The sequence below is a fragment of the Fistularia commersonii genome, chromosome 25 (assembly GCF_037954325.1).
Source record: "Fistularia commersonii isolate RoL2024-O1a breed Wild chromosome 25, RoL_Fcom_v1.0, whole genome shotgun sequence".
Classification (NCBI taxonomy): domain Eukaryota; kingdom Metazoa; phylum Chordata; class Actinopteri; order Syngnathiformes; family Fistulariidae; genus Fistularia; species Fistularia commersonii.
In genome coordinates this window covers 2,364,684-2,391,877 of record NC_141308.1, presented here as the reverse complement: position 1 = coordinate 2,391,877, position 27,194 = coordinate 2,364,684, and the positions used below count along the sequence as shown (strand labels likewise).

Here is a 27,194-nt window from a genome sequence, read left to right as displayed (position 1 = left end):
ATGTAAGAAAAACCTCTGTTCAACTTAAATTGCAGAGCTGCCAATGTGTTCAATGTGATTTACTTACAGAGTCAGCCTTACCATTGTGAAATGTAAACTTGAGCCTTGCCAACAAAACACTGAGTTGCCAAGCAGAAAAGCAAAGTACGACTATGGTGTCACGATTTTAGAAACCTTGCTCTTATCCTTGGCATTTCATTGATGAAAAGATATGTTAAATGAAACCAATCTGGATCAAGCCAATGAAGGACAAATACCTCTTTTGAAACACAACTGCTGTTTTTTCCCTCTTTATCGTTTAAGTCTCGCAATTGTTTATTGTCAGATTATTCCCACGGTACTTAGAGAAATAACAAAACAATTAATCTCTTCTTGTATATTTAACATGGCAGTTAATTGCTTATATTTTGACGGTCTTGAAATTTTCCATGCGGTTAACGATTATTGCCTGAAGCAAAATATATTGTTTTCAGTCGGCCTATGAGCCCGCAAATTGAAGAGCATGACAAAGTAATGATAACCAACCGTGACTGCATGTCGACAAATCTAGAATCAGACATACTGGTTGGGCAAAACAACCACGCCAATTTGACTATCCTGCAGTGATAGCTAGGGCCTAAAAAGCTGCATTTGGTGTCTTACTTTTTTGTTCTCACACTTTTTCCCAGTAGTGGAAAATGCAGAGAAGCCCACAATTTGCTTGATTTATCACAGCTGAGAAACCAAACCAATTTGAGTGTGAGGGAGCGATCCGCAGAGAACAGGAAAAAAAAAAAACCAAATGTGAGTCAATGCCATTAGAATTTGCGTGTGGATCATGTGTATGTTTTATGTATCGTAGGACAAGTCGCAGGCATGGAACATTACATTTCTCTTATCCCTTTGGCCAAATGCTTTCAAATGCCAATATTTTCAAAACCCATGTACCATATTTATATGAAGTCATTGTTATTTTTGATGTTTTCTAATTCAAACAAGTGCAATTATTTGGTTTGGCCGTTAAACCCTTGTGGCTTATTTCTCAAGCAAGCAGACAGACCTCACACTGGCACCAACTCAGCAATGCTTTGGGGTTTCGAGGCTCTGGATTGAATTGAGACTACTTGTTGTTTATGAGTTGATTGTTCATTTTCTTAATTTTTTTGGTTTTCATGTAGACGTCTCTGCATTTGTCACAGTCTAGCTGTATTTCCGTGAGAGGTTTGAAACCACTTTGGATCTCTCCTCACATGGCTCACAGTGCTACTTTATTGTAATATATTTTAATGAATACGTTTATATTATCAATACCCTGCAGCTTATCCAGGGCGATTCATGTTGAAGGTCTTCCCAGGGTATCCCAATATACTCACCACCATCCTCAACAAAGCTCTGGTTTTATGGCACCAAGGAGACGTATCCCATCTTCATTGCAATATATTCCATTACAATCGCTCCTTCACATTACAAAAAAGGGGAAAAACGTTTTACACACACATTAGGGGATTTTTAGCCCTGTGCTTTTTTGAACATTTAATGCCCAAGACTGATCAGAACAAGCTGTTTCTGCTGTTGACATCTTTATTTACATTCCCTATATACAGTGCAAGGCTTTGAAGCATTAAAAAAATGAAATCCTCTGCCTCTTGCGCATTTTTCATAGAGAATAGTGATTGTAAAAATACAGAAATTACCATTTTTTCTAGAAAATTGTGAACATTTTATGAAAATATTTTAAGTATTTGGATGGAAATTTAATTTATGACCTGGTAACCCTCGCTTCAATTTGCCCTAACAGACCATTAAATCTCACATCTGTTTTCTCTCATCCACGGTTAGGGCCTTGAAATCCCATTTTATACTTTGCAACTTTTTAAATCATATAAATGTGTGAGCTGCTGATAATGATGGTGGTGATTTCTGTTGTCTTACAAATGCACCAGTTGTGCCTTCTACTGGTCAGTTGGGAGTCCCTATGTCACAGACAGTGGACATATTAGTGCAGCTGTTGAGAATGACCGTTGTTATCCTCCTGTCTGTGAGCTGCAGCGGCTGAACACACAAACATACACAGGCACACACACACACACACACACACACACACACACACACACACACACACACACACACACACACACACACATACACACCAACTGAAACATTTTGGTAGTGCTTTTATTCTCATTTATTATTTTACTATTAATAAGTCCCTGAATTGATAGGTTTTAATATCAAATGATTGCTATAATCTTCGTTGGTTAATGGCTTTATAGTTATTAACAATACTGTGTTGTTTGCAAAAATTGTTTCTGCTGGGGAGCGAACCCTGCAATTTCGGTTTTTGTACATTTGGCACTGCTCCTTCATGGCCTGGCATACTTTCAAGCTGATATCACACCCCAGAAGAGAGCACCAGGGCAGACCCACCAACACACTCAACACACATGACATCTAAATACAATATCCATAGACTGTTTCTGTACGGAGAGCAGGATTTCACTTCCACCAACTGTCGAGGCATTGAAAAAAATCCTGCGTATTCAGGAGATTTTAATGCCTTACCCCAAAAAGTTTGGGTTTTATGTTCAGAAGTCAAAATCCTTGAACATCTCATTTATTTACACTTCTTAACACTTTTCACAGAGGTCAATTTTTTTAGAAATAGAACATTTTGGTAATTTTACAAAATTTTACAAATATATAAAACATTTCTAACATTTCTAAGGATTCTGGAGATGGTAATATAAAATGGTGTAATACGTATGCATTAAATCAGTCCATTACCAAATGAAGCAGCTGTATAAAAGAATATTTAATCCCATTAATGGAGTTTGCCTACCACTGAGGGTTAGCGACGCTGAACAATTTTAAATTTCCAAGATTATTTTGTATTACTGTGCAGTGGTAGCTCTACACTGGGTTTGCGGTAGCAGAGGTCAAAAAGGCAATGATAGTTTAAATATGTTCATAATACTAATGTTCAAGTTAATCTAGAATTTAAGCTTCAAAATGCTAAACTTTAAGGCCAAAAGTGCTTTTTAAAGTATTCATCATTATTTTCCATTTGCAATTCCTCAAAAGGACTTGTGTACACACATGCATGCGTGTATGTGCATGCATGTACGTGTATGTGTATACTGTATGTGTGTGTGTGTATGTTTTACTTCTTGGGAACCGTTTCATGAATAAAAATCAGGGTTGTCAAGAGAGGTAATCTTTATCGAGACATAATGCGGTCCAGATGGCGCAAAAGGGGTAAGGTGTGAAATTAGTTTAAGTTGAGGTTGGGGTTAAGTTTTGGAATAGGCTTTACATAATGAATGGAAGCCAGAGCAATGGCCGCAAAAAAGACAGCTGTACAAACTGGATGTGACTTATAACATGCCAGAGAAACTGCAAACTGATTGCAGTTGCCACTCCAGATACGCTTCTTTCTAAATGAAGTGAATCTCCTGAAGGTACACTTTTAAAAGACGGATTTACAAAATGATATTTTACTATTTTATAGGGACACCAGCACTGGTTTGAACCCAGACAATGATTCACAAAAAGGTTGTTTAAATTATGTAGCGATGTTTAACATGCCTTTGCCATCCCCCTTTTCCTCCTTCTCTTAACTCAGTGTTTCTCTTTTGCTCTTTTATAGACTTGTTCCAGTCCCTGCTATACTTCTCTCAGGACCACCTGAGTTCTCTGTTGGAAGGGACCTACTCATCCCTTTCCCGGCATGCCTCACCCCATGTAAACCAACTCTTCTCCTCTCTCTCACTTTACCTCCATGGGGCCAACATCTCCGTGGAGTCGACAGTGAACCAATTTTTCAACAACCTCTTCCCACTTGTCTACTCAAGGCTTATCAATCCAGGGATTGAGGGGAGCATGATGGCGGGCAGCGATATGAATGACTGTCTTCGTATGATCAGGCAGGACATTAACCCTTTCGGGGTTCATCCAGCAATCATGGCCCAGGAGCTTGCTGGGGCAGTAGCCATTGGACGTCAACTGGGCCTGGCCCTGGAGGAAGGGCAGCAGGTGATCAATGCCACCGAACATATCAGCCTGAGTAGAGAGTGTGTGAAGGGTCTGGTAAAGATGGTGTACTGCTCCCATTGTAGAGGCTTGACTTTGATCAAACCCTGCGTGGGTTACTGCCTGAATGTAATGCGAGGCTGCTTGGCCAGTGTCTCAGAGCTCGATCAGCCCTGGAGGAGGTATACCAGCTTGTTGGAGCAGCTCACCCGCGCCATGGCCAGCCACCACAGTTCGGAACTAGCGCTGCTCAGAGTCCGGAGGCATGTCAATGAGGCCCTGCTCTATGCACAGCTTCATGGTCCGCTCATCACAAACACGGTGAGTACAAACCGGAGAAACATAGATCAACGACTTTAATGGTATATGTAAAAAGCCTCCAAACCGTTTTGTTTAAGTTCTTTGTTCCAAACATATACCTTGGCAAGCTTTCATGTATTGATTGGAAAGGAATCGCAGGCTGCTTGCGGGTTATGAACAGTTTTTTCCACAGTTTCGACAAAGAGTCCCTCCGCACACTGCATTAATGTTTGCACAGTGTTGAAATTATTCTGTAAAGAAAACTTCCAAAAAAAGTCAAAAAGAAAAAAAAAAAAAGAGAAGGTTATCCTGCTCCAGCCAAATGGAGTCAGAGATGAATTTAGAGAAAGTCATTTTCCAAACTGGCAAGGCAGATTAAAATCCCTCTATTGAATTAGACTGTGATTATAGAAGATTACTCATGGGGAAAAATGGGGATTATGTACACCTTAACTAATGATACTGCGCGCTTAATGTAGTTGTAAGTTATAAACTTAAAACAAACATGATGATGGTTTAGAGAAAGACTACCTGGCAGAACTTGAGACCCAATTTCAATGGTAAGTATGACATGAAAATTGTACTACTGTCATACTTTTTTCTCGGGTTTATTCACATAGGAAACATTAGGTTTAGTTTATACAAAAATCTACCCAGCTGGCAGTTGCAATGAAGCACAGAGTAGTTGTTCAGTCATGCTGAGAAATTGCTTTGCTTAGCTTAATCTAAGACTACACTTATTCCCCTTCATATGTACGCAGTACAAGATATTTTCACCAAAAATCTACATCTCCAGCCAAAAATTGGAAAAATGTAAAGGACCAGACAATGATTATTTGAGATATGTGTTTAACATCTATAAACATCTTTAAAAACAAAATCAAATTCTCATTTATTTGTATCCATTTAGTTGAATAATGATGTGATTAATTTATCTATTGTGAAAGCCTGCCTCTTGGTTATTGATGGAAAAGAATAACATTGAACATTAAAGAATGATATATAATGTTTCTCCCATCTAAAATGACCTTGACAATAGGAGAAGTAAAATGGTTTGTTGAACTTTCCAGCCACCGCATAAACTTTTAAAGGTCTGGAGGAACATCATAAGCTCCATATTTATTTTCCTGCATCTTGCAGTGTTTTTTTTCATCATTTGATCCTCATGTGCACATCTTCTTTTGATTTATGTATATACATTGGTAAATTAAAAAAAGAAACACCAATTATGTTGATAATAACATTAAGTTATGTGAGTGACATTGTTATTCACAATATAATTAGCTGCACAGTGAAAATGGTGTGCTTCTGCTACCCTCGTGTGCACATAAACTTCTTCTTTTTTTTTTAACTTTAAAACTTGAATTCAACTATGTAGAAAAAGAACAAGTTTTTATTGCGTGTCTCTCCCAGCGTGGAATTCATAGAGCAGTAGGACAGGCTGGAGCAGGGAAGTATTGAAGGTGGTTCTTGCTAAACTTCAGCAATGAGTGTGGAGGAGACAAGTGCCTGGAGAATAGGTATTGGAAAAAAGGTGTTTCCAGTCCTGCCTCATTCTAATCCTATATGGATGAAAAAGGAATGCTTTCAAGCTGCAATAGTATAAAAATGAAATTCATTCTACTCCGTTGTTACTCAGAAATTGTGTTTTGACCCAGACAATCCCCATGGGAATTACCTTCAAGGTTAGCGGTCCCGCAGAGGTAACAGAAACATGTCCCCATACAACAACCTTCATCTCAAATGATAATGACTTACAATACCTTGACTTTTTTCTCGTACCACTTCGATAAGAACTGTAAATGATATCTAATACCACGATAGGTACCGTTATTATTTCTCACCAAAGTAAATGGCAATGGAAGGAATTGAGATGTGAACAGAAAAGCCAATACAACAGATTAAACTGGTTATTGCCTGAAACCAAAGGGTTCTTTGAGATTTTGATGCTGATTGTTATAAAGCACAGATGACAAATGACGGCGGGTGGGGTTGAGGGGCGCGTGCAATGAATATCTGAAATGGAAAATCTTGTACAATTTGATATTTAAAGAGCAACAGCTGGGAACTATGGCCTCCCATGCAAAAAAAAAAGGTGATTGGAAAGAAGGAGTGAAAGCAGAATTGTTATGAATGACTGAAGTAGAAGAATTTAGATGAGACAGGCAATCTTTCTCATTTTAGCTTTTAGCACAGGTTCCATGGCATATGTTAATTTATGTCCACATAACATGATGAACACCTGTTATACACTCACTCACAGATTGTAGTTCCTCCTGCTTCGTGAGGTAATTTTTTGATTTAACAAGATCCCTGTCCCTTGCGCGTACATTATTCATCTATATGCATGACTTGAATCTTTGCTCTGATCCTAACCTTCACCTCGCTCCAAAATTGAGTTTTAAGCCAAGACCTACTCCTTAAACTAGTCTTGCCAAGATTAGACAATTCTCCAAACCGTTTTGATTTAAAACTAAAATATGTTTTTAAAATGACAGACACACACATAGACACGCGACACTGTGTACTCCTGGTCTTCTAAATCAGTGTGTTTTATAAATCCATGTAGGCCTCTTAAGGAACACCGTTAAATCTCAGCGAATGACCACTCTGTCAATGCACCTACTCTAACTTCTCTCCCAGAAGAACACTATTAACAACCATGTTAATATTATGATATATGATATTATTATACTGCAAGAGCAAATATGTTACCTGGCCTACTGTTTGAATTTTGTTACTCTTGGTTTAAGTGTGAAATCAAGCACAAAGATGTAATTATTACATTTTGCATAGTCAGAATATTACATACAGCTGTTATTAAAGGAATTATTATGACTGTATGTTTTTTGTTTTTGACTGGGATAATATCCCAAACCACTTTGCGGTTGCACTCTGTCCTTCAGTGAATGTGCCACAGACTATACTCAGTCTCCGCTATATACATTTATAACTAAGGTCACAAAATGTACACGCACACACAAAAGCAAGCGCAACATATGCAGGTTTTGCTCAGAAACATGGATATAAGCCCCAGACAATACTGGCAAGTCTTAAATACTTATAGTAAGTTATTGATAGCAAAGTGGGACAGCAACAAGATAGATGGTTTATTTTATTTATTTTTATTCTTATTTTCATTCTTATTTTTATTTTATTTTATTTTATTTTATTTTATTTTATTTTATTTTATTTTATTTTATTTTATTTTTACTGAACATTCCTATTTGCATTGAGATAGAGCATGAACAGGGATTGAAGGGAAATGGTCATGCTTTGCCGGGGAGGCTGAGGGTGGGTCACTGAGAAGACACATATACAGGGAAACTGGACTATATCCAGTTCAAGTAATAATTGCACCCTTGCTGGTACTCTTAGTTCTCACTGCTTTGTTAAATACATTTTGAATTTTCTACTTCTACTATGTGCTTCAAAAGCTTTGGATTGTTCTGTGTTCTTATGGCTAAAATAACATTTTAGCTACCATCATCTGAGGTGTGATTTAGTGTTTTAATTGAAATCTGTTTTTAATTGAAAAGGGGAATCAGAAGTACAAATAAAGTCATAGTCTAAACAAATGGTGGACATTTCTCAAGTTCCCAATCGTCTCAGTAAAGATAATAACCAAATAACATGCAAAACTCTCTTTGGATCTGCTTGCCTGGTTTGACAGATATAAATATGTATATATATTTTCATTTCCCTTTTGTTTATTTGTATTGCTGATTTGACTTCGGAACAAAAACGGTTGGAACCAAAGCCGAGTGACTTATGAGCAACAAAGTATTGGGCTGAGCCCTGACACCAGTGAGACACACACGCAGTAAAGACACCAAAACATGGCTGAGGACAAAGCAGTTTCTTTCTGTTTTCTTGGCTTAGACACTGTGAAAAATTCTTTGGGCCCTATTCAATGAATTATTAAACTCTATGAGAGGATATTTTCAGTGGTTTAGATTAGAGCGTTTATAGTTTTTATGCTGGCCTACCTTTTTCACTTGTTGGTTTTACCCCAGCTTCTCATTACAGTGTTATGGAGGAATGATAATAGCAGCCTGGGCCTTTAGATAATGGAAATAAGGGTGAGTGGGATCAGAGGTTTCCATTCCCCATGGCTGCACCTTAATAGACTGCAGTGGCTTTGATTGCAAGCTCCTTTTTGTTTTCTCTAGATCTACTTCAATTTAAAAGGACATTTGATTTGCAATAATTTTACGATCCCTTTCAAATATTGTGCCCCTCTACAGTTACAGGGCTTCCTTATTACCGAGCAGTAAACTGTTACAGTAAACAGTAACAGTAACAGTAAATCTCTGCTAAATCAAATGTATGATAATAATAATACTGAATATAATATGACTCCGGTTACAATGATTGAAGACCTAGTTTTGAAGAATAAATAAATAAATGAATGAATCATTTTATTTGAAAGTAACTTTCACAATGAACATTTTGCTCACTTCCGTTTGTAGAACAACACACAAATGTATGTCAAAACAGCAACATTGAGTAAACAGTGATGATCGGATAACCGTACCCACATTATCCAGGGCTTATAGGGATGTTTAAAATGTATTTTTACTGAATTTTATTTATCTAATTTAATCATTCATGTATCGTCAGCTTTTGAATTGTGGACAACAATAAACCATTCTTCTCTAATTGATATTGTGCTCTCCATCCTGCAAATAATGGACAAGCACATTTTATCCCTCAAAGTGGAAGTAGCATACAGATCTCAGTGATGAAACAACAATGCACCAACATTGCAGCTGCAAGTGATGGTTCCATTCATCATGGCACAGGAAATGGAGAGTTGTGTCCTTTTTTTAAACATATTCAGTCTCTTGTCTGCCAGTCCATTAAATACAGAGATTTTCTATTTTTTTTCTTCTTTTTTTTTCTTATTTAGGCTTTTTAAGTCTGTGTTCAAACATTACATTCAGTCAAATACTTTTTCTTGCTTGCCTAGTCTCTTGTCTCTTGTACTGTTATTACAGTTCCTAAACTTTCCTTTGTAATTTTTACTAAGCTGGCAGTTAATTTTTTTACTTGTAAACTTACAGTAATAGGATAACAGTGTGGCTTCATCTTTCAGCTCTTAGTTACTTATCCTGTAAGATTTGACAGGCAGGTGTGATTGGAGAGGGGCTCATTGATAAGTGCATTAACAATATTGGTAAAAGCTGCACATAAACACTGACATGTAACACATACGTTGTACATACAGTATAAAGACCTACATAGAAAATTTTCTGTACCATCTCTAGCCAACTACTGCAGCCTGCATGTAAACATTCCTCAGCGTAGAATTTGACAATTTAGCTGTACTTGTCACAAACTATCTAGTTACTGAAATGTAAGTATTTTTGTGGGATAGAAAAAAAACATGTATTTTGGACCTGAAGTGAACTGATTCTTTATCAATCATTTCTGTTCATTATATTTAGGACTGCAGAATGGTGGGTGCTGCAAAAGTGTTCTCGTTGCCAATCTATACACTCAACCTATCTTTATAAGTGGTGTGCGCCTTTGGCACCGGGTCCAACCCTCAAGCTGACTGGCTGACTTACTCAGCATTCCATTAGCTAATGATGGCGGGCGCTGCCTCTCAGTCAGTCCCACACAGCTTTGCCTGTCCTCTCCGCCCCCCTCTTCTACTGTTCGTTCTGATTTAGAAGGCTGAAAACATGGGGCTGCTCTCAACACCATAAAAACAAATCTCACATTTCTTGCTTTGTTGATGAAGCAGTAGTCTCAACACTTAAGTATTACAATGTGGTTGATTAGCGGGCCAGAGAACTTACATCTGAACATATTGTAAAACAGATTTAATCATGTTAATTTCTCCAAAACATTACTCAAATGTAATGTATCCTATAACCAGCACTTGGCGATATACCATTTTAATCCATTGCATGACATGATTCTTTTTAAACTTTCATACTTTTGAATGGCAGCAAGAGTTAAAGTTGGTAATACTCAAGAGAACCAAATGTGGGCAAACAGGACTTCCATGTGGTTTGCAGGGTTGTCATATTTTTCAGTTGTTTCATTGTGATCGTTTATTATTACTTTGTGTGGAATAGAACAAATTCCACAGTAATTAAAGCGTTTAATATATGCTATATATGATAGATAATATGTTTTTATGTTATAGGATATTCCTGAGATTGGAATAAGTGAGCACAAACCTATATGAAGTGCCACTTATGCAAAGAAGCATCAAACATCGAATATACAGTAGGTGTAATGTCAGATAGTTTTTGATTTAAATACAGTAGTACTAATCTATAGTATTGAACATTGTTTTAAGATTATTGTTAAGATCTTTTTTGTGCTGGAGATTTTTAGCTTTAAGTTTTAAGTACTAGGTATCACTACCAGTAAAAATATGCCACGTTGGCCTTTTTTGTGGTTCTTCTCATTGTAGGTTTTCAAGCCTTACCCACAAAGCATTTTTTCCCTTTTTTTTTCAAACCCTCGATCCTCTCTGTCAACCGTGTTCCCAGTCTTTGTATATAGCCATTCCCGTCTGTGTCTTCATACCCACAACAACCACACCTGATGCTTGGGTGCCCATTGTCCCGGTGTTTAAACAGCTTGAAATGTATCCTTGAGCTCGCTGGCATGCAACTGCAACTATGTTAACACAGATGCGTGCTGCACCTGTGTTAGGATTTTAATGGCAATTGTCGCTTCACTGAGCAACTTCAAATGGACACATGGATGGAAAAGCTCCTGTCCACAAGCATTTGTTCCACCGTCTCACACGGACGCCATGAACTTAGTTCACCTTATTCCGACTCTGTTTCCTTACCCCTTCCGTGCTGCTTTGCTGTATAACACAAAAGAAACCTCCAGCGATCCCTCTTTTTCTGTCTTTTTTAAAATGTTGTTTTGCTTTGTTTTATTTTATTAGCTTTATTTACTTGCATGTAAGTGTCATCAATATTACTGATGAAAAATTTATAGAACTTCTGCTTTTCCACAATATCAAAAAGAAATAGATGCAGTTGGGGGGCAGTTTGACGCAGGAGGGAGATCAATCGTCCTTGGAACCGAAAATTCCTGGTTCCCGGCTTCTCTGTTTGTGTTGAAGAGCTGTTGAGCAAGACACTGCTCGCCTGACAATCAGAAGCCTTTTATAAAGTGAGGACAAGCAAGGCCACAAAAGCAAAATGTTTAAATGTGGAGAACTATTTTTTTAAAATAATTATTGTGGAAACTACATTTTGTTTTTATGAAACACGACTCTACTGGCTTGCTTTCTGTCTTTTTGTTGACCAGGAGTTTGGAGGACCACTAATGTAATGTTTGGCTTGTCTGCTTTTCATGCCTATATATTTTTTTAATTTTCACATAACACAATGACCCCAAAGAAAAAAAGATGGAGAAAAAAAAAACTCATCACATTGCCAAACTAATGGATTTTTTCTATGTATTGAAACAAAGAAACCCAAGTTTCCAGTGGCATGTTTTCTTTGTTTTCAACCACCCATGCTGATTGCTGGCTTTGATTGCAAATTTTCTTTTTGCTGCAGTAGTTAGTAACCACAAGAAGTGGTTACAAAATAACCCTCGCTGTGTTTTCTTTCCAATTCTCATTCTCCTATTCACCCTATAGTCTGTTTCATTTTAGTCTGACTGATTGAAACATCTGTGATAATGACCTTTCTGATAAGAGCAGGAATACCCTGAACACAAAAAGCACATTATGAAAGCTGTGTGATTTAAGGATCAGAGGAGATAGACCTCCATCAAACAGTTGGGAGAAACAGTTTTCAATAGGTATGAGTCGAAACCATTTAAAGTAATCATCAGTTTATCATTTTCTAAACTTTTGTTTCAGTTTTATTTTTGACATTTAGAACAGTTACTAACACTTGGGGGTAAGATAATTTTATGGCCTATTATCTGCGAAGAAGTGAGTACATAAATATGCATATGAGAAGAACGGTTTATTGGTGTTGGATTTCTCGAGATGTGGGCTACAGATGTTTGGGTAATAGATCCAACTGAATGACCCAAGGACATTTCACTGGATGTGATTTAAAATGAAATAGATTTCAACTCAAAGCTGATTTGAGCTTTTATATAAGATTCGAAAACAGGTTTTGCTCAATTGCGATAGAAAGAGTTTTTCTTATTTTTTGAAAGTACCCCTCCTTGAGCTGCCACCTTACCATAGTGGAGGGGTTTGCCCTTCCCAGTGATTCTGGGAGCTATGTTGTCAGGAGCTTCATGCCCCTGGACGGGTCACCCACGGTCAACAGGTCCCAGGTGAGGGACCAGACAAAGCGTGGCTCAGAAGACCCTTCATGAGGGTCTTGCCAAGATGCCCCCTGGCCCCCCCGGAGCCAGGCCCAGGGCCAGGGCTTGATGGCGAGCACCTTGGCGGGTCGTCACCCACGCAGCTCGGCCAGGCAGAGCCTGAAGGATTGACATGGGTCCCTCTTACCCTGGGCTCACCACCCACAGGAAGGGCCAAGGGGGTCGGGTACAGTGTGAGCCGGGCGATGGGCTGACAACCTGGCTCTTGGGACATGGAATGTCACCTCTCTGGCAGGGAAGGAGCATGAGCAGGTGGGCCAGGCTGAGAGATTTTGACTAGATATGGTCAGACTCACCTCAACGTACAGGGTGGGGTCTGGAACACAGGCCTCTCAAAAGGGGCTGGACTCTTTTTAACTTTGGAGTTGCCCCCGATGAGAGGTGCTGGGCAGGTGTGGGCATATTGATTGCCCCCCGATTCAGCGCCTGTACGTTGGGGTAGACTCCCGCCGCCCACAGGTGGGGAGACGGGTTCTGACTGTTGTTTGTGGCTGTGCACCCAACAGTAGTTCAGTTTACCAACCCTTCTTGGGACTCCCTCGTTCTACTGGGAGACTTCAATACTCACGTGGGTAACGATTGTGCAACTTGGAAAGGCGTGATTGGAAGGAACGCCCCCCCCCGATCTGAACCTGAGTGGTGTATTGTTGTTGGACTTCTTTCTTGTTATGGATTATCCATAACAAACACCATGATCAGGGATAAAGATGTCCATATGTGCACTTGGCACCAACACATCTTACGCCACAGTTCTTAATGAACCTTGTGGTCGTTTCATTGGACTTGCGGCCGCATGTCCTAGACACTTGGATGAAGAGAGGTGTGGAGCACGACCCGGTGGTGAGCTGGCTCTGATGGTGGAATAGGATGCTGGGAACGTCTGGCAGAGTCCCCTATAGGTAGGAGTTTCAACTCCCACCTCTGGTAGAGCTATAACCACGTCCTCAAGGGGGTGGGGGACATTGAGTCTGAATGGGCCATGTTCCGTGCTTCCATTGTTGAGGTGGCAGGCTGGAGCTATGGCTGTAAGGTGGTTGGCGCCTGTTGGGACAGCAACCCTCGAACCCGCTGGTGAACCACAGTGTCCAAGTGAAGGAGTCCTATAAGGCCTTTCGGGCCTGTTGGGCTCCGGAGGTAGCTGACAAGTACTGGTAGACCAAGCAGCATACTGCTTCAGTGGTTGCCGAGGCAAATACCCGCAGGAGGAGTTCGGGGAGACCATGGAGAGTGACTCCTGTTGGGGTGGTGATCCCCCTTTTTAAAAAGGGGATGGGAAGCTGTGCTCCAACAGGGGGAACACACTCCTCAGCCTCCATGGTAAGGTCTATTCAGCGGTGCTGGAGAACGAGGGTCCACTGGGTCGTTGAACTTTGGATCAGGAGGAACAGTGTGGTTTTTGTCCTGGTCGTGAAACAGTGGACCAGCTCTATATCCTCGGCAGGGTCCTCAAAGGGGCATGGGAGTTTGCCCGACCTGTCTACATGTGTTTAGTGGATCTGGAGAAGGCTGTGTCCTGAGGCAATCCTGTGGGGGGTGCTCTGGGGGTATAGGGTACCGAACCTCGTTGGACAAGCTGTTTGGTCCCTGTATAATTGTTGTTGGCTCTTGGTCTGCATTGACGGTTGTAAGTCAGACCCGTGTCCTGAGAGAGTTGCACTTCGCCAGGGCTGCCCTTTGTCACTGATTCTGTTCGTTGGGGATCTGGTTGTAGGATTGAGTCTCTGCTTTTTGCAGATGATGTGGCTCTGTTAGCTTCATTAGGCCAAGATCTCCAGCTCTCACTGGAGCGGTTCGCAGGCAAGTGTGAAGCAGCCAGGATGAGGATCTGCACCTCCAAATCTGAAACCATGGTGCACAACCAGAAACGGGTGGAGTGCTTACTTCGGGTCGGGGAAGAGGTCCTGCCTCAAGTCGAGGAGTTCAAGTATCTTGCGGTCTTGTTCACAAGTGAGGGAAAGATGGAGTGGGAGATCGACAGGCGGATTGACAGGCGGTGCAGCGTCTGCAGTGATTCGGACTCTGTCCCGGTTTGTCGTGGTGAAGAGGGAGCTGGGCCAGAAGGCAAAGCCCTGAATTTACTGGTTGATCTACTTTCCCACCATGACCTAAGAACAAAATTGCAGATAGAAGCAGCCAAAATGGGTTTTATCCGTTGGGTGGCCGGACTCTCCCTTAGAGATAGGTTGAGACGTTTGGAAGTCCAGGAGGAGCACGGAGTCGAGTCTTTACTGGACGACTTGTTTGTGGGTGAAAAATGTAAGAGCAATACTTTGAATCTCTTCCAAATCTGTTCTCAGAATTGGTTGTATTTCCTTCACACCAACATGGGTCTTTTTTTTCTCTCACAAAGACCTGCAGAACAGAGATGCAAAAACACTTGTGTGAATAATACCATGATTAAGTGCAACGATCAGTGGATTGTATTTCAATAAAGTAAGGTCTCATTTAGGGCATTCAACCCAAGGATATATAGCTGAGACAAATGAATATGATCTACCAAGGTCAGGAACTTATATTGCAACAAAATACTAACGGTCCTATTTTCTTTTTTAAACATGCCTCATCCATTAGACCTAAAGAGTGATTTGACATGATAAACGAACAGAAGCTTTATGCCATAACATTGTTTTTTTGCATGTATGGGCAACGTACCAAAGCAAACTCATGGAAAAGTGGACGAGGGCAGTTGTTACTGTCAGAACCCTCTTCAGACCTCAGCACTGTTTGGGGTGAGGAGGGGCTGAGAAAGTTCACTTTGCTTTACTGGGTAATCCCTTGATAAATAAACTGGGAAGACAAGACCATCACTACTATCTGTAAACCAATACTCCCCTGGGGGAGGGATGGCCCTGGGCTGGGCTTGCTGCAGCTGATTCTCTTTCTGTGCTTTTCTCACACTCCTTGTCTCAAGTTATACTTGTATAGATACTGTAGATTGGCATACAAGTTTGCAGCAAAGCACTGTAAAACAGACATTAGTTTGGGGTGTATTATCTATAGTTGTTGGGTGTGTTAATCCTCTTGCCTAAACCAAATGTATAGTGGCTTATACATCTATCCTGATTAATGAAAAAATAAATACATTTCACAGGTGCTCCTAAATAAACTCATATTTCATGCCTCGTATTCATATGAAATTTCCCATGGGGACAACATATATCCCACAGGCCTTCCTAATTCTTCAGGCAATTACACAAGGAATGCACCACAAAATAGCTGAAATTGTGAAGGTATAATAAGGACAAACAGGTGGTTAAACAAGCCCACATGCATGAGGAAAAGTGCGGACATCCTCACACACACACACACACACACACACACACACACACACACACACACAGTATTTTCATTCACATGCCATCATCAGTTCAGGAGATAATTGATTTATAGCCAGATAGCTCTTCTGATTTATTCCCATTTGATTGGCTGGTATGATTTCGCGGTCCTAAAATTCAACCGATAAGTATGTTTGTGTTTCTCAAGTGGATTCAAAACAAGGAGGATGTTTATTTTCCCTACTAATACATTGTGTTCTGTTTATACTTGTATGTTTAGTTAGGCACATAATTGATTTCTCTCAGTGTTGTTGTTTGCCATGAGGTCTTTAGTCGCCCTGTCCTGGCCCTTTTCTGAAGTAGAGCACGCTGGACCACCTCCACGATTGAAAATAGGGAGAAAGTTCAAACAGAGCTCTGGCCTCCTCTTGATCCCTTTATTATACAAAGCCATTATAAATATTCTTTAAGAATGCTAAAGTGTCATTAAAAACAGTGTGGAGTAACATTCCTGTGAATACATTTTACCATAAAAATTAAATGGAAAACAAATAAAACATTTGGTCTTCACTGCATGGTCCACTCGATGCATATAATTTCTTCTTGCTTGACTGCTGTGGATTGCACATTATTTTGGTGCCATGTCATGTTTTTGAAACTATTATAGGTGAGAGATAGAGAACAACAAAGTTTCAAAACTCAAGTCTCAACATTTCTGTCAATTGAAGGTATAATTCTTCTTTATCGTCCATTTTATTTGGAGTTTCACTGATTTTTCCCGCTAATTTAAATTCTTACCATTATCATCAATATCCATTCCTGTACATATTCTTTTGGTGAACTGTAAGTCAGATATGTAAATTGGTAAGCTCTTGCTATCCTTCAATTTTTAAAATCAATGGTAAAAAAAAAAAAAAAAAAACAAAACTCAATGAATCTTTCAAAACTCCCAAACAAATGGTGGAAATAATTGTGTGCTTTATACATTTTCATTGGTATAGCTATTGCTCTCATTTCAGTTATTATGCACTGGCAATCAGTATTGGCATTTAGAACCAAACTACTTCATGAATAAATGTAATTAGATTTCTTTTGGTTACGTAAAATATTTGCTGCTTTTATCATAAAGTTTGAAAGCTCAACTACCAAAATATAAAAAAATACATAGAAGTAAAAACGAGACAAATTAAAACTTTAAATACTTTGTTTAACATGTGATATACTGTAACAGTACAATGAAAGCACTGATAAAGTAAAATACCACACTACAATAGTATTTGGCTGCACATACCGATCGGCTATATAGCCTACAGTTGGTATGATCTATCTTTTCACACTGCCGCAGTGTAATGTGTGTGTGTTTGGAATGTGCACATACACGTGTGTGGCGCTCTACCATATGTGAGCATGTTTGATGGGTCCACTGTGGGTTAAGGTTAATGCAATAAAACAACCCTCCCCGTGCCCTCTGTCTGCTTGAAGGAGGATTTAACATCAGAATGGAATAAAGAAAATTTATGGGGGAAAGGGCAGGAATGTGCGCAAATAGCACAATAAATATAACAGAGCTATGCTGTTAGGAAGAACCCTTTAGATTACTTCACCGAAGGCAATTTTCAAAAATAACCAGCTGTTATCTCTAAAGCTCAAAGTGAACTACGTTGTTAAATCAAATTTGCTGACTGATCTGACTCAGCCGGGAGAAGTTGCCTGACAAAACATAATTTCTAATTATAATCATATTTTGAGCTGCTGACCTGGAGTCACACCCCAACACTTTAAACACACATTTTGTGCAGGGTTACCTTTTGAATTAAGAAATCTTATCTTTTTCTTTTGTACTTCGCATTGTCTCCTAGATTGCTCCACACATATCAATGTAGCACTATGTAAAAATAGGTCAAAGATTGTAATGTTTTAAAGCTGAGCCAGAGGGGACTATAATATAGCCAATCACTGTATTTATTTGGTTAATAAATTGGTATTGATTATTTTAAGCCTGAGCCATTTTAGATGCTTTGTAATTGCTTGTAATTTAGCTTTGGCTGTTCATGGTGCCAAAGAATCCCCTTGTGAGCCCATGCTACAATTGAAAATTGCACTCATACAAAATCTTATAAGCCAGGCTGAAAGCAATAACATAAGTGACACAAAAAGTGTATGTTTAATCAAGAGAGCATTAAGAACATTGATCCATTCAGGAAAATGCCTTGCTCTACTCTGTAGAAAGTTGCTGTCAATTGTGAATCGGTCATTCTTTTAAACTGATCAACTTCCCCTGCTTCTTGCCATAAGTCTTTTTACTAAATAAGTTAATATGGATAATATAGTCCCTCTGCAAGCTTTCTCATGAACAACTCAGGCGTCCTCCTTGACAATGTATTCAGTGATTGTTACTGTGCCCAGTATGCACCGATCATTACACTGTCTCTCTGGCTAATTGAAATAATGCTAAATAATGCTACTCTGTGGCTTTTAAGCCATTCAGATGTCATTGATTTTTCCTCTTGATTTGATGCAGAACACCTCTCACTCTTATGACCCCTCTGTCTCCTCGTCTCTGCTGCTGACTTTAATAGCCCACTTGAGATACTTGCCATGATTGCCAACTGTGAGCAAACGCATTCAGCTCTGTGAGGTAGTGGAATGTTCTGCATTTACCGTCAGCCCTGCTGGCAATAATTCACTCATCAGAACCATTTCTTTCATCATGTCCCTCTTTTTATACCCTCATTGTATTCTCATGTTGCACACTTGGAATTTTTTTTCATAAATTATTTTCAATGATTTTGTATTTTTTTTTGTACTCTGCAAGAATTCAAATGAAAGGTAGGCATGATTACTTTTAAAGTGATTGAAGAACTGTTAATTAGATATTAACCCATGAGTGATGTAGGTTTTTTCCACATTGTTTCACATTATCAGGTGTAAAACGGTTCATAGATGTTGGGCTCCCAAACTCCCTTGCCCCAGATTTATATGTTTTCCATCATTAACGTGTGTGTGTTTTCTCTCTGTGGTCCCAACAGGTAGACAAGGTGTGTGGCCTGTCTACTGGGAAACCTGCCGGCATGCAGCCTACAAGGCCAGAGGTCACAACGCTGACTGTGACTTCATCTACTCCTCTTCCATCTGCTGGCCACTCCCATCAACAACCAGAACAGTGGGATGGGCAGCTTGCTCATTTGAAGAGGTAAGTCAACTTCACAGAACAAAATGATGTAAGTTCACCCTTTTTTCATATTCATATGTGAGAAGTGAAGGTTTGTCCGCATTAGGTAACCACCGTTTGAGTTGAGGAAAAAAAAACATTTGGATTTTTTTTTTACAATACAGCTTGTCTGGGGCCTGTCCACGGACAACTTGAACTATTTTTTTTTAATCTTTATAAATTTGGTCTGGCCTCCAGTGCTGACGAACTGAGATGCAAGATTTCAGTGACATTGACTGCATCTGGTATTTGTATTTTCACACTTATGTGTCTAATAACATGTCTGTGCAGAGTCTTAAAATGAACACTGAGCGAATCTAAATGTCATAGCCTGTGAATTTGGCTGATGTCTGTTCTCAGATGCCATGACTTCTCCCTTTCTTCATATGGTTATTTGGAACTACATGCAGTCTCATACACATTCAAGACATGTGGAAGTGCAGTAATATGGTCAGTGCCCTCCACCTGGCCTCTGATGCCATTCCTTGCCCACATCAGATGGCAATTATGTGCCAAGTGAGGGGGAGTATGGGCAAGATTAATCTTGACAGGCCGACAATTTCCTGTTTACCCAGACAGCTGTACCACCAACTCTGATTACCAGCCAGCCTCGACTTAAATAGTAACACACACAGTCACACACACACACAAACATCCACATACACACAGAACCGCCTGTCTGACGTTATCCCAATCCATGAATTACGGCACTGATGCCAGCCTAGTTGACAGGACTTGCCTGGCAATGCCACCACCATTCATGGCAACACAATCCAGCTCTCTGGAAGCTGCCAACTTCAACCAGCAAGTGTTAGCCCCTGACCACTTCAGAGTCATGGCAGCAGCCACTGTTGTAAAAGGAGAAGAGTCCATTGCTGAAAAAACATGAAACATGATAGAGGAAAACAATATGTTTTTATAATTGAATGGAAAAAAAAAATATATGGAGCAATGCAGCAAAACTCCCCTTGGCTCTATGGTGAAAATTTAACTGTTTGCACATGTTCTTAATGTTTGTTCACTGATTCTTCTACTGACATCTGGAAGAAAACATGGCATTGCAGTATCTGTTAATTTTGTGGTCTGGTCTGGCAAGTAATGGTAATTGATTTTTTTTTCATTTTTATGTTTTGGAAACATCTCTGCATGTGCATGATTGTTCAGATTCTTCCAGGAAGAGATGACTGTCTTTTTCCTCCTCAAAACATGTCCTGTCATTATGTTCTTTGTTTCTATTCATTTCTCTCACCCAATTTCATTTCTGTGCATCCTCCTTGCTTGCAACAATCTCCACTGGACTCCAACAACCATCATTCCCAGCTCGTCCCCCCTGCAGCCATCCAAGAAAAACATACTTAGTCTGAGGTCACTCTCTAGGTAAGCATGCACTCAGGGGACCTATTCTCTTAACACCTCACACACTTGACATGAATTATTAGCGTTTTGCTTTGAGTGGCTCATATTTTTTTTAAAAAAGCTTTTAGGTTAAACAACTATGATTTTATAAATTAGAAAACATTTTTTTACAGATCTGCACAGACATTTTGACCCAGTCCATACTGCACATAGCCTTGAAGAGGATCAGCTATAGTTACTTTTGCCTTCATAAACCCAACATTCATTAAAGTAGTAAATCATATCTATTAAAGAGACCCATTTAGACCCTGCTGACCTTGATCCCATCTCATCTTCATGTTGCACGTTACAATGCATTAAGATTCAGTAACTCTCATCCACATTATGGATTCTACTAAACTAACTTTAAGATTCCCCCTCCCAGAACCACCCAAACTTGCAATGCATCAAGGTTGCTGAAGTTATCTGTGAAACTACGGAGCAATTCTAGCACTACTTAAATTTAAAGTATAATCAAACTATTCACATCTTCTTTTTTGGCTTAAAAATTTCTAGTAGCAAAGCAAAGTAGCTGGTAAAATGGCGATAAGAATCTTTCCATAGGCTGACATGCTTGAAAGAATTAGATAATATAAATAAAATAATAATAACAATAAATAAGAACATGTAACAATACTCAGTATAGCTCAGTGCCAGGGAATCAACTCAGAATGAGAACATCAACTCGCCATGGTTGTTTATGGAAAACAAAACGCTTCCTTTCGCCCAAGTAGAAATAAAGTCCCCCAAGTTGCCGGTTAAAGAAAAGAAATCAATATCCACTTTAAAGAGTCTTAATCAGTGCTTTGAAGGCAGTCACTGGACTCTTGTTCCCTTGATCGCAGGCCTTATTCTTCCGGGCCAGCCAAATGACTAATTTGGCAGAGCCTGATGAAAAGCTCAGCACAAATGACACTCTCTTGTGGGTCTTCAAATATTTTGGACCAAAATGAATAATGGGAAGGTAAAGGTTACCCCTCAAACAAAGGAATAAACCTTTCAAGAAACTAAACAGTTGCACCATCCTGGGGCATTCAATAATTAAATGAGACAGTGTTTTGGGGCGTGAACAAAACAAAGGGTCTCTGGTCACCCCAGGCTCTAAATGTGCCCTGTATGTTTATAGCTGATCAATGTTTGATCAGATATAACATTGTTCACAACCCTCCACTGGAGGTCACTTGCCCTGCACCTGGAGACGTGTCCGGTCCAAAGAAATCTTGTCACTTTGAGTCTGTGATAGGGGTTGACTTGTGGTGAGGTTCATGGCTGGTGAGGCACTGATGTCATCACAGTCAGATTTACAAACATATGAACCCCACAGAGAAGCTTATTCACCATTTTATTGGCAGCAGTTGACGTGTTTTGTTTGTTTTGTTTTGTTGCATTTTTTACATATACAAACTGTAGCATAGGAAAAAGTACTTTAAAAAAAGTTATTATCTCTTACCATTACTTATAAATGAAGTCCATGCGTCGCTCCTTCTGAACCATCGATAACTTGCTTGTGGAAGTCTTTCGTTTCTTTCTTAAGTTTTAAAAGTTTCTCTGTCTCAATGGAAATCACTGCCAGTGAAGACAGTCGTCCTTAATCAGTCCTGTTCCGACTGTATGCTTTGAGTCTTTTCGGTGCCGAGAATGAGCGCTCCACCGATGCTGTCGTAGCCGGAACGGTGACCACCGGCCGGAGCAACTTTGTTGCCTCAGGAACAGTTTGAATGAGATCCTTCTGGGCCAAAAAGCTGAGAAGCTGCCCAAGAGATTTACATTCAACCCTCACCATTTGTGAGCTACCGTTTGTGAGCCCGATGAGATTGGGATGGCTGTGCTTGATTTGCTAAATCTTTACTGTCACTTGCTATTGCTAATTCTATTACTCTGTAGCTGAGTAGTAAGAGGGAGCCCCGGGATCAGTGGTACCCCCTACCATGAGGCACCGTCACTGTGTGCCTCACTTAATGTCTCTTCGCAGTCGTTTTATGGTTCCGAGAAACATGAGAAACAAGTTACAGTTGTTGACAAAAAACATTAGACCCATCAGCCAAACTATGGAAATTTAGTTTATATATTAAAAGTGTTTTTTTTAATATTCACATCCACAGAGACAGCGCTGTGGTCTCAGTGCATAGCATGACAGCACGGTTAGCAGAATCATTGCGCAATCCATAGTGGGATCAGCTGGTTGCCGCATCACCGCATGTCTCTTCTTCACATTTGAACGGTAAATGTGAATCTCTTTTAGCCATTTTGAAAAAAAAAACAAACTAAAAAGTGGTGAAGCTAAGTGGAAAATAACTTTATTGTACAAATCACTGAATGAGTATAACCATTTAATTTATTTTTTTCATTTTGCATTTTTTTCTTTCCTCCCCTGCCTGTACTGACTGCACGTCACTGGTGATAGGGGGTGAAGGGTAACCATGACACAAATTGCATAGAGAACTTTTTTCTTAGTAATGTGAAAAGTTTTCAACCTTGGGGTTCCGAATGCCAGTAATACAACGTCCTTGTCCTCCCACTTCCCAGCCTGTGGCAGTATGGCCAGCGAGACGAACCTGTAGTCAATGTTCCCGTTGCATAGCTCGTAGCGGGGGTGATGCAACACAAATCACTTCAGATAGGTAGGGAGTGTCACAGATTTCCTTGGCGACTCTGGTGATCAGCCAAGCAGAGGTGGCACGTCTCGAATCCCTCAGAGTGATGCGGGAAGAGGGAGTTAGCTGCAAGTGGTGACCCAGCTTCGTGTCACCCGCCCTGCTGAGGCTGAGACCCAGGCCAGTGGAATGCAAGGACTGTTACCTCAGGAAATTGCTGAAGAGCAGAGGTTCCTCCATCAGCCACCTACCCGGGGTTTCATCAACCACCCGCCAAAATGCTAGAACCTGCCAAGCTTTGAGAACTGAACCATAAAACTATGTGAATCCGGTCATGTTGAGAACCTCTGGCTGCATCAAAAAGAACTGTCTGTCCGAAACCAACCACCCAACCTATCGCAAAAGTAGGTTCGCTATGACCAACCAGCTAGGTCCACACTCATACAGGATCCTCCTCGCTGTGTGCAGTCTGAAAGCTGATACCTTGCTAGAAACAGAACATCAGTTTTCGCTGCACAGTAGATTTTTCTAGATTAAAAAAGAAGGAGGTTGAGGGCATCCAAACCCTTAAGATGGAAGAACCAGGACCTGATCACAGCTCCCTTTAGCCTTTCCTGGAGGAGTGTGCCGAATTTGAGTCTCCTCCCCTTCAGCAAGGACTCAGCAGTAGCGCCTCTGTCCCCAACCAGGCCTTCCGCGACATTTCAAATTTCAGATTCAAGAGTTTTTATCACCTCTTTTGTTTTGGCCGAGGAGTGAGACATGTACACCTGAATCTGGACCTTGCCGACATTCCACCATAAACTCAAAGACTGAAAATGTTTTTTCGGTGTCTCTATTTGAACTATCGAAGCCTCTCTCAACAATGGAATTGAGGAACTGGTCTCTCAAAGTGCCTGTCGATCCTTTCAGTGGAGGATGCTGAAGACACCCTACATCAGGGATGTCAAAGTCAAACACACAGAGGGCCCAAAAACAAATATTATACTGACTGATCATAGCCTATTGAACCAAGACTTAAATGCATAAATGAAATTGCATGCATGAAAACTGAAAATGCAATATTGTGCTGCTCTTCTATCATATCAATAACCGCTTTCAAATAGTAAAATGAGAAAAAAAAGTAATTTATCAAATCAGTTGTATTCTGTCTGATGGCTCCTATCTGCAATTAGTCCATTAACTGAAAAATAAATCCATGAGGTGAAAAATAAATATAAATGAATAAAATACAATTAATTAAAATACAAAAATCTATGGCACACAGACAAAAAAATACTTTCTTCAAAGAAAAATCACATGTCTTGTAGCAACAAATGTAAAAATCTAACTGAATTAAAAACTAAAAATTCATTCATGCTCTGTGATGATCACTTGTCTGAGGCTGAGCCGAGTCTCAACTTTTGTACAAGTTCATCAATGTTCGGGGTCAGACTCTAAGATGAGAAAATCCTCAGGATTGAGTGAAGGTGCTTATCACTCCTGTGTGATGTTTTGTTTAGCTTCATCAAAGAGAACAGTTGTTCACACAGGTATGTGCTGCAAAACATAGTGTCTTAGCAGCTTGGATGCGCAACTTGGGCATTGTGTTGGGGATGAAACGTGCAAACTCAGCAGCACTCACTCTCTCATATTTTTCCTTCAGCCTGTCATTGCACTGGAGCTCAATCAACTCCATTTGTAGGTTTGATGGTGTGCTTTCCACGTCAACTACAAAAGGATTGCAGAGCAGTGCAAACCTGCTTTTTTGGGCTTCAAAGACAGCAAATCGGCATCGGAAGTCGGCAGCAAGTATGTTGAGTTTATCAGCAAACTGTGCACTCGGGAACACAGCGGCAGAGCGCTTCTCTTTCATGGTTTGGCTGCTGGGAAAGTGGCTCAAGTTTTCTGTCCGCATCTGCAGCCAAACTTTCTCAACATAAAAGGCACACAGGTTTGCCTTCTACCTCCGTGAACATGTACCTTGAATTCCCCTGTTCTCAGCGTCCACCTTTCTTTTAGCCATTTTTTGGGAGGAGGTAGCTGAAATTTGACATCTTCTCTGACTACTGATGAAGAATGAAACCAAAGCTTGCTAGCTGCGCTGCAGTGAGTTCGCAGGGTACCGTTGCATTGTGGGGAATGTAGTATTGGTGCATTCAAAACACCAGCAGGCGGCTGTGGCCTGCGGGCCGGTTCTAATAATAATCAATTTCATCCCAGGGGCCAGAGATAATTTGTTCACAGGCTGGATCCGGGCTGCGAGCCTTGACTTTGACATATGTGTCCTACATGATTGGAATTATGATAACAGGTATGCTGCTGTTTGGAGCTAGCAGTTTCCTGATTGATCGCAAATTCTTGATGAAATGTGCTGGGTTGTCGACACTCAGACTTAAATGATAGGCGAGCACCGTCATAGACAGGATGGACATTTTGAGGAGGGATGCCAACTTTGAGAAGTTGACAGTTCGGCTTGATGGAATTGGCCACCTAATTTGGACGATTGGACCAAAACCACAGGGAGAACCAGAAAGTCTTAAGGGAGATGTAAAATTACAATGTCGGCTTGAACCCATAACAATTGTTTTTTTCATTGGCCCCTGACGCTGGCCTTGGAAGGCTGGTATCTCTCTACTCTCCCGGATGTTATGCAGACTAGATGCTCCCCCCTATCCTTTCCCATCCATTCCCCTCCACCTGCAAACTTTGTCTCTGTATCAGAACTCTCCGAGTTTGTCTCCACGGCAACGCCCGTGTTTCGTCATCACTATCAGGCGGCAGAGACACCCAAGCGTTCTTATGACCTGCCGGGTGAATCGTCCTCGTTGCCAATTTGTTATGTTCCCCAAGGACTGAATTGATATTGTGTGCGTGTAAGTGTGAGCTCGTGGACTTCACATAATGACACATAATGCCCACACCCCCTCAACTCAACGCCTTCTTGGCTTCCACCCCCTCTCCTTTCCCTCATTGCAGAGCAGCATACAGAGGCCAGTGCGAGCGCCTCCGTTGGGCAGCATGCGTGGCCTCCATTGTCTGTGCTGCAACACTTGGCCATCCCCACCTCAAAACCTTCCTCCCTCCCACATGTGCAAGTCTTGAGTACTGTTGTCAAGTCCTATTTGTATGTCTTATGTTGCTTATTTTCTGATTTTTTTTTTTTTCCAAATCCCACACTGCGCCCCCCTACTGGAGCCTAATTTGGGAGTGGCTTTTTCCCCTCTCCCTCTCCCTCCCCCTCCCCCTTGTCTTTCCTCTTTCCTCTCTTTTCTTACTTAACATGGCGCCCTCTGTGGCAGATATGTTTGCTCGCTCCGCAGTTGCATGCCGGCCAAATGCACTGTGGACAGCAATGTAAGAATTTCATTGTATGGGGAAACACATTTCCACACTGTACATATGACAATAAATGCTTTGAATCTTGAATGTTGAAAAGCCTGTCTGACTGCCGTCACCCGACCGCTGCAGGTCCTGACCCAGGTGTAAGTCTGGCTTGTTGGCTTTTTATCCAAGAAGTATCTATCAGAACACAATAGCATATGGCAGTTTGGAGGGTCTGAGAAGATGCTGTGTGGGGCTTCCAACCAATTCGGTCAACAGTCTCATCTAAAGTGCAATTTAAGTCTCTACCCACAATTATATTTTCCTAGTATGTGGAGAGTTCATTCCTGAGAGTGTGAAACATGTTCACTCTCTCTGCGCTGATGGTCGGCGCATATAAATTGACGAGGCAAAAAACATAATCTGCTATTGTTACCCTCACAATTAACAAGTGGCCTTTCGCTGTTTTGATGTATTGGATTCTTCCTCCATCTTCCTCTCCAGTGTGTTAATGAAATCCTTCTTGTATGGCAACACGATATCACAACTTTGCCTCTGTTATTTTTGGATAAGTTAAGTCCCACAATATATGTACTTAAGCACAGTTACTTGGGGAACATAGCAAATCGGCAGCGAGGATGATTCACCTGGCGGCTCATAAGAATGTTTGGGTGGTGAAGAATCCGCGCTAGTTTGCATTACTAGTGGCTGTGTTGACCAATCGGTTAGCTGGGAAGATAAGAGATATGAACAATTTGTGCTGGCAAATGGTGA

General features: G+C 40.6%; 1 protein-coding gene across 2 annotated transcripts in view; it reads left to right on the top strand.

Moving 5' to 3' along the window:
• The window catches only part of gpc5c (glypican 5c), a 107,770-nt gene that overhangs the window by 20,321 nt on the left and 60,255 nt on the right, over nucleotides 1-27,194 (top strand). The window contains exons 3-5 of one of the 2 annotated variants that reach the window (XM_086172389.1): nucleotides 3,626-4,329; nucleotides 18,947-19,110; nucleotides 20,449-20,505. In XM_086172389.1, the coding sequence (XP_086028515.1) occupies nucleotides 3,626-4,329; nucleotides 18,947-19,110; nucleotides 20,449-20,505 (925 nt within the window). The remainder of the gene's footprint in view (nucleotides 1-3,625; nucleotides 4,330-18,946; nucleotides 19,111-20,448; nucleotides 20,506-27,194) is intronic. The other variant, XM_086172390.1, reaches the window with a different exon arrangement.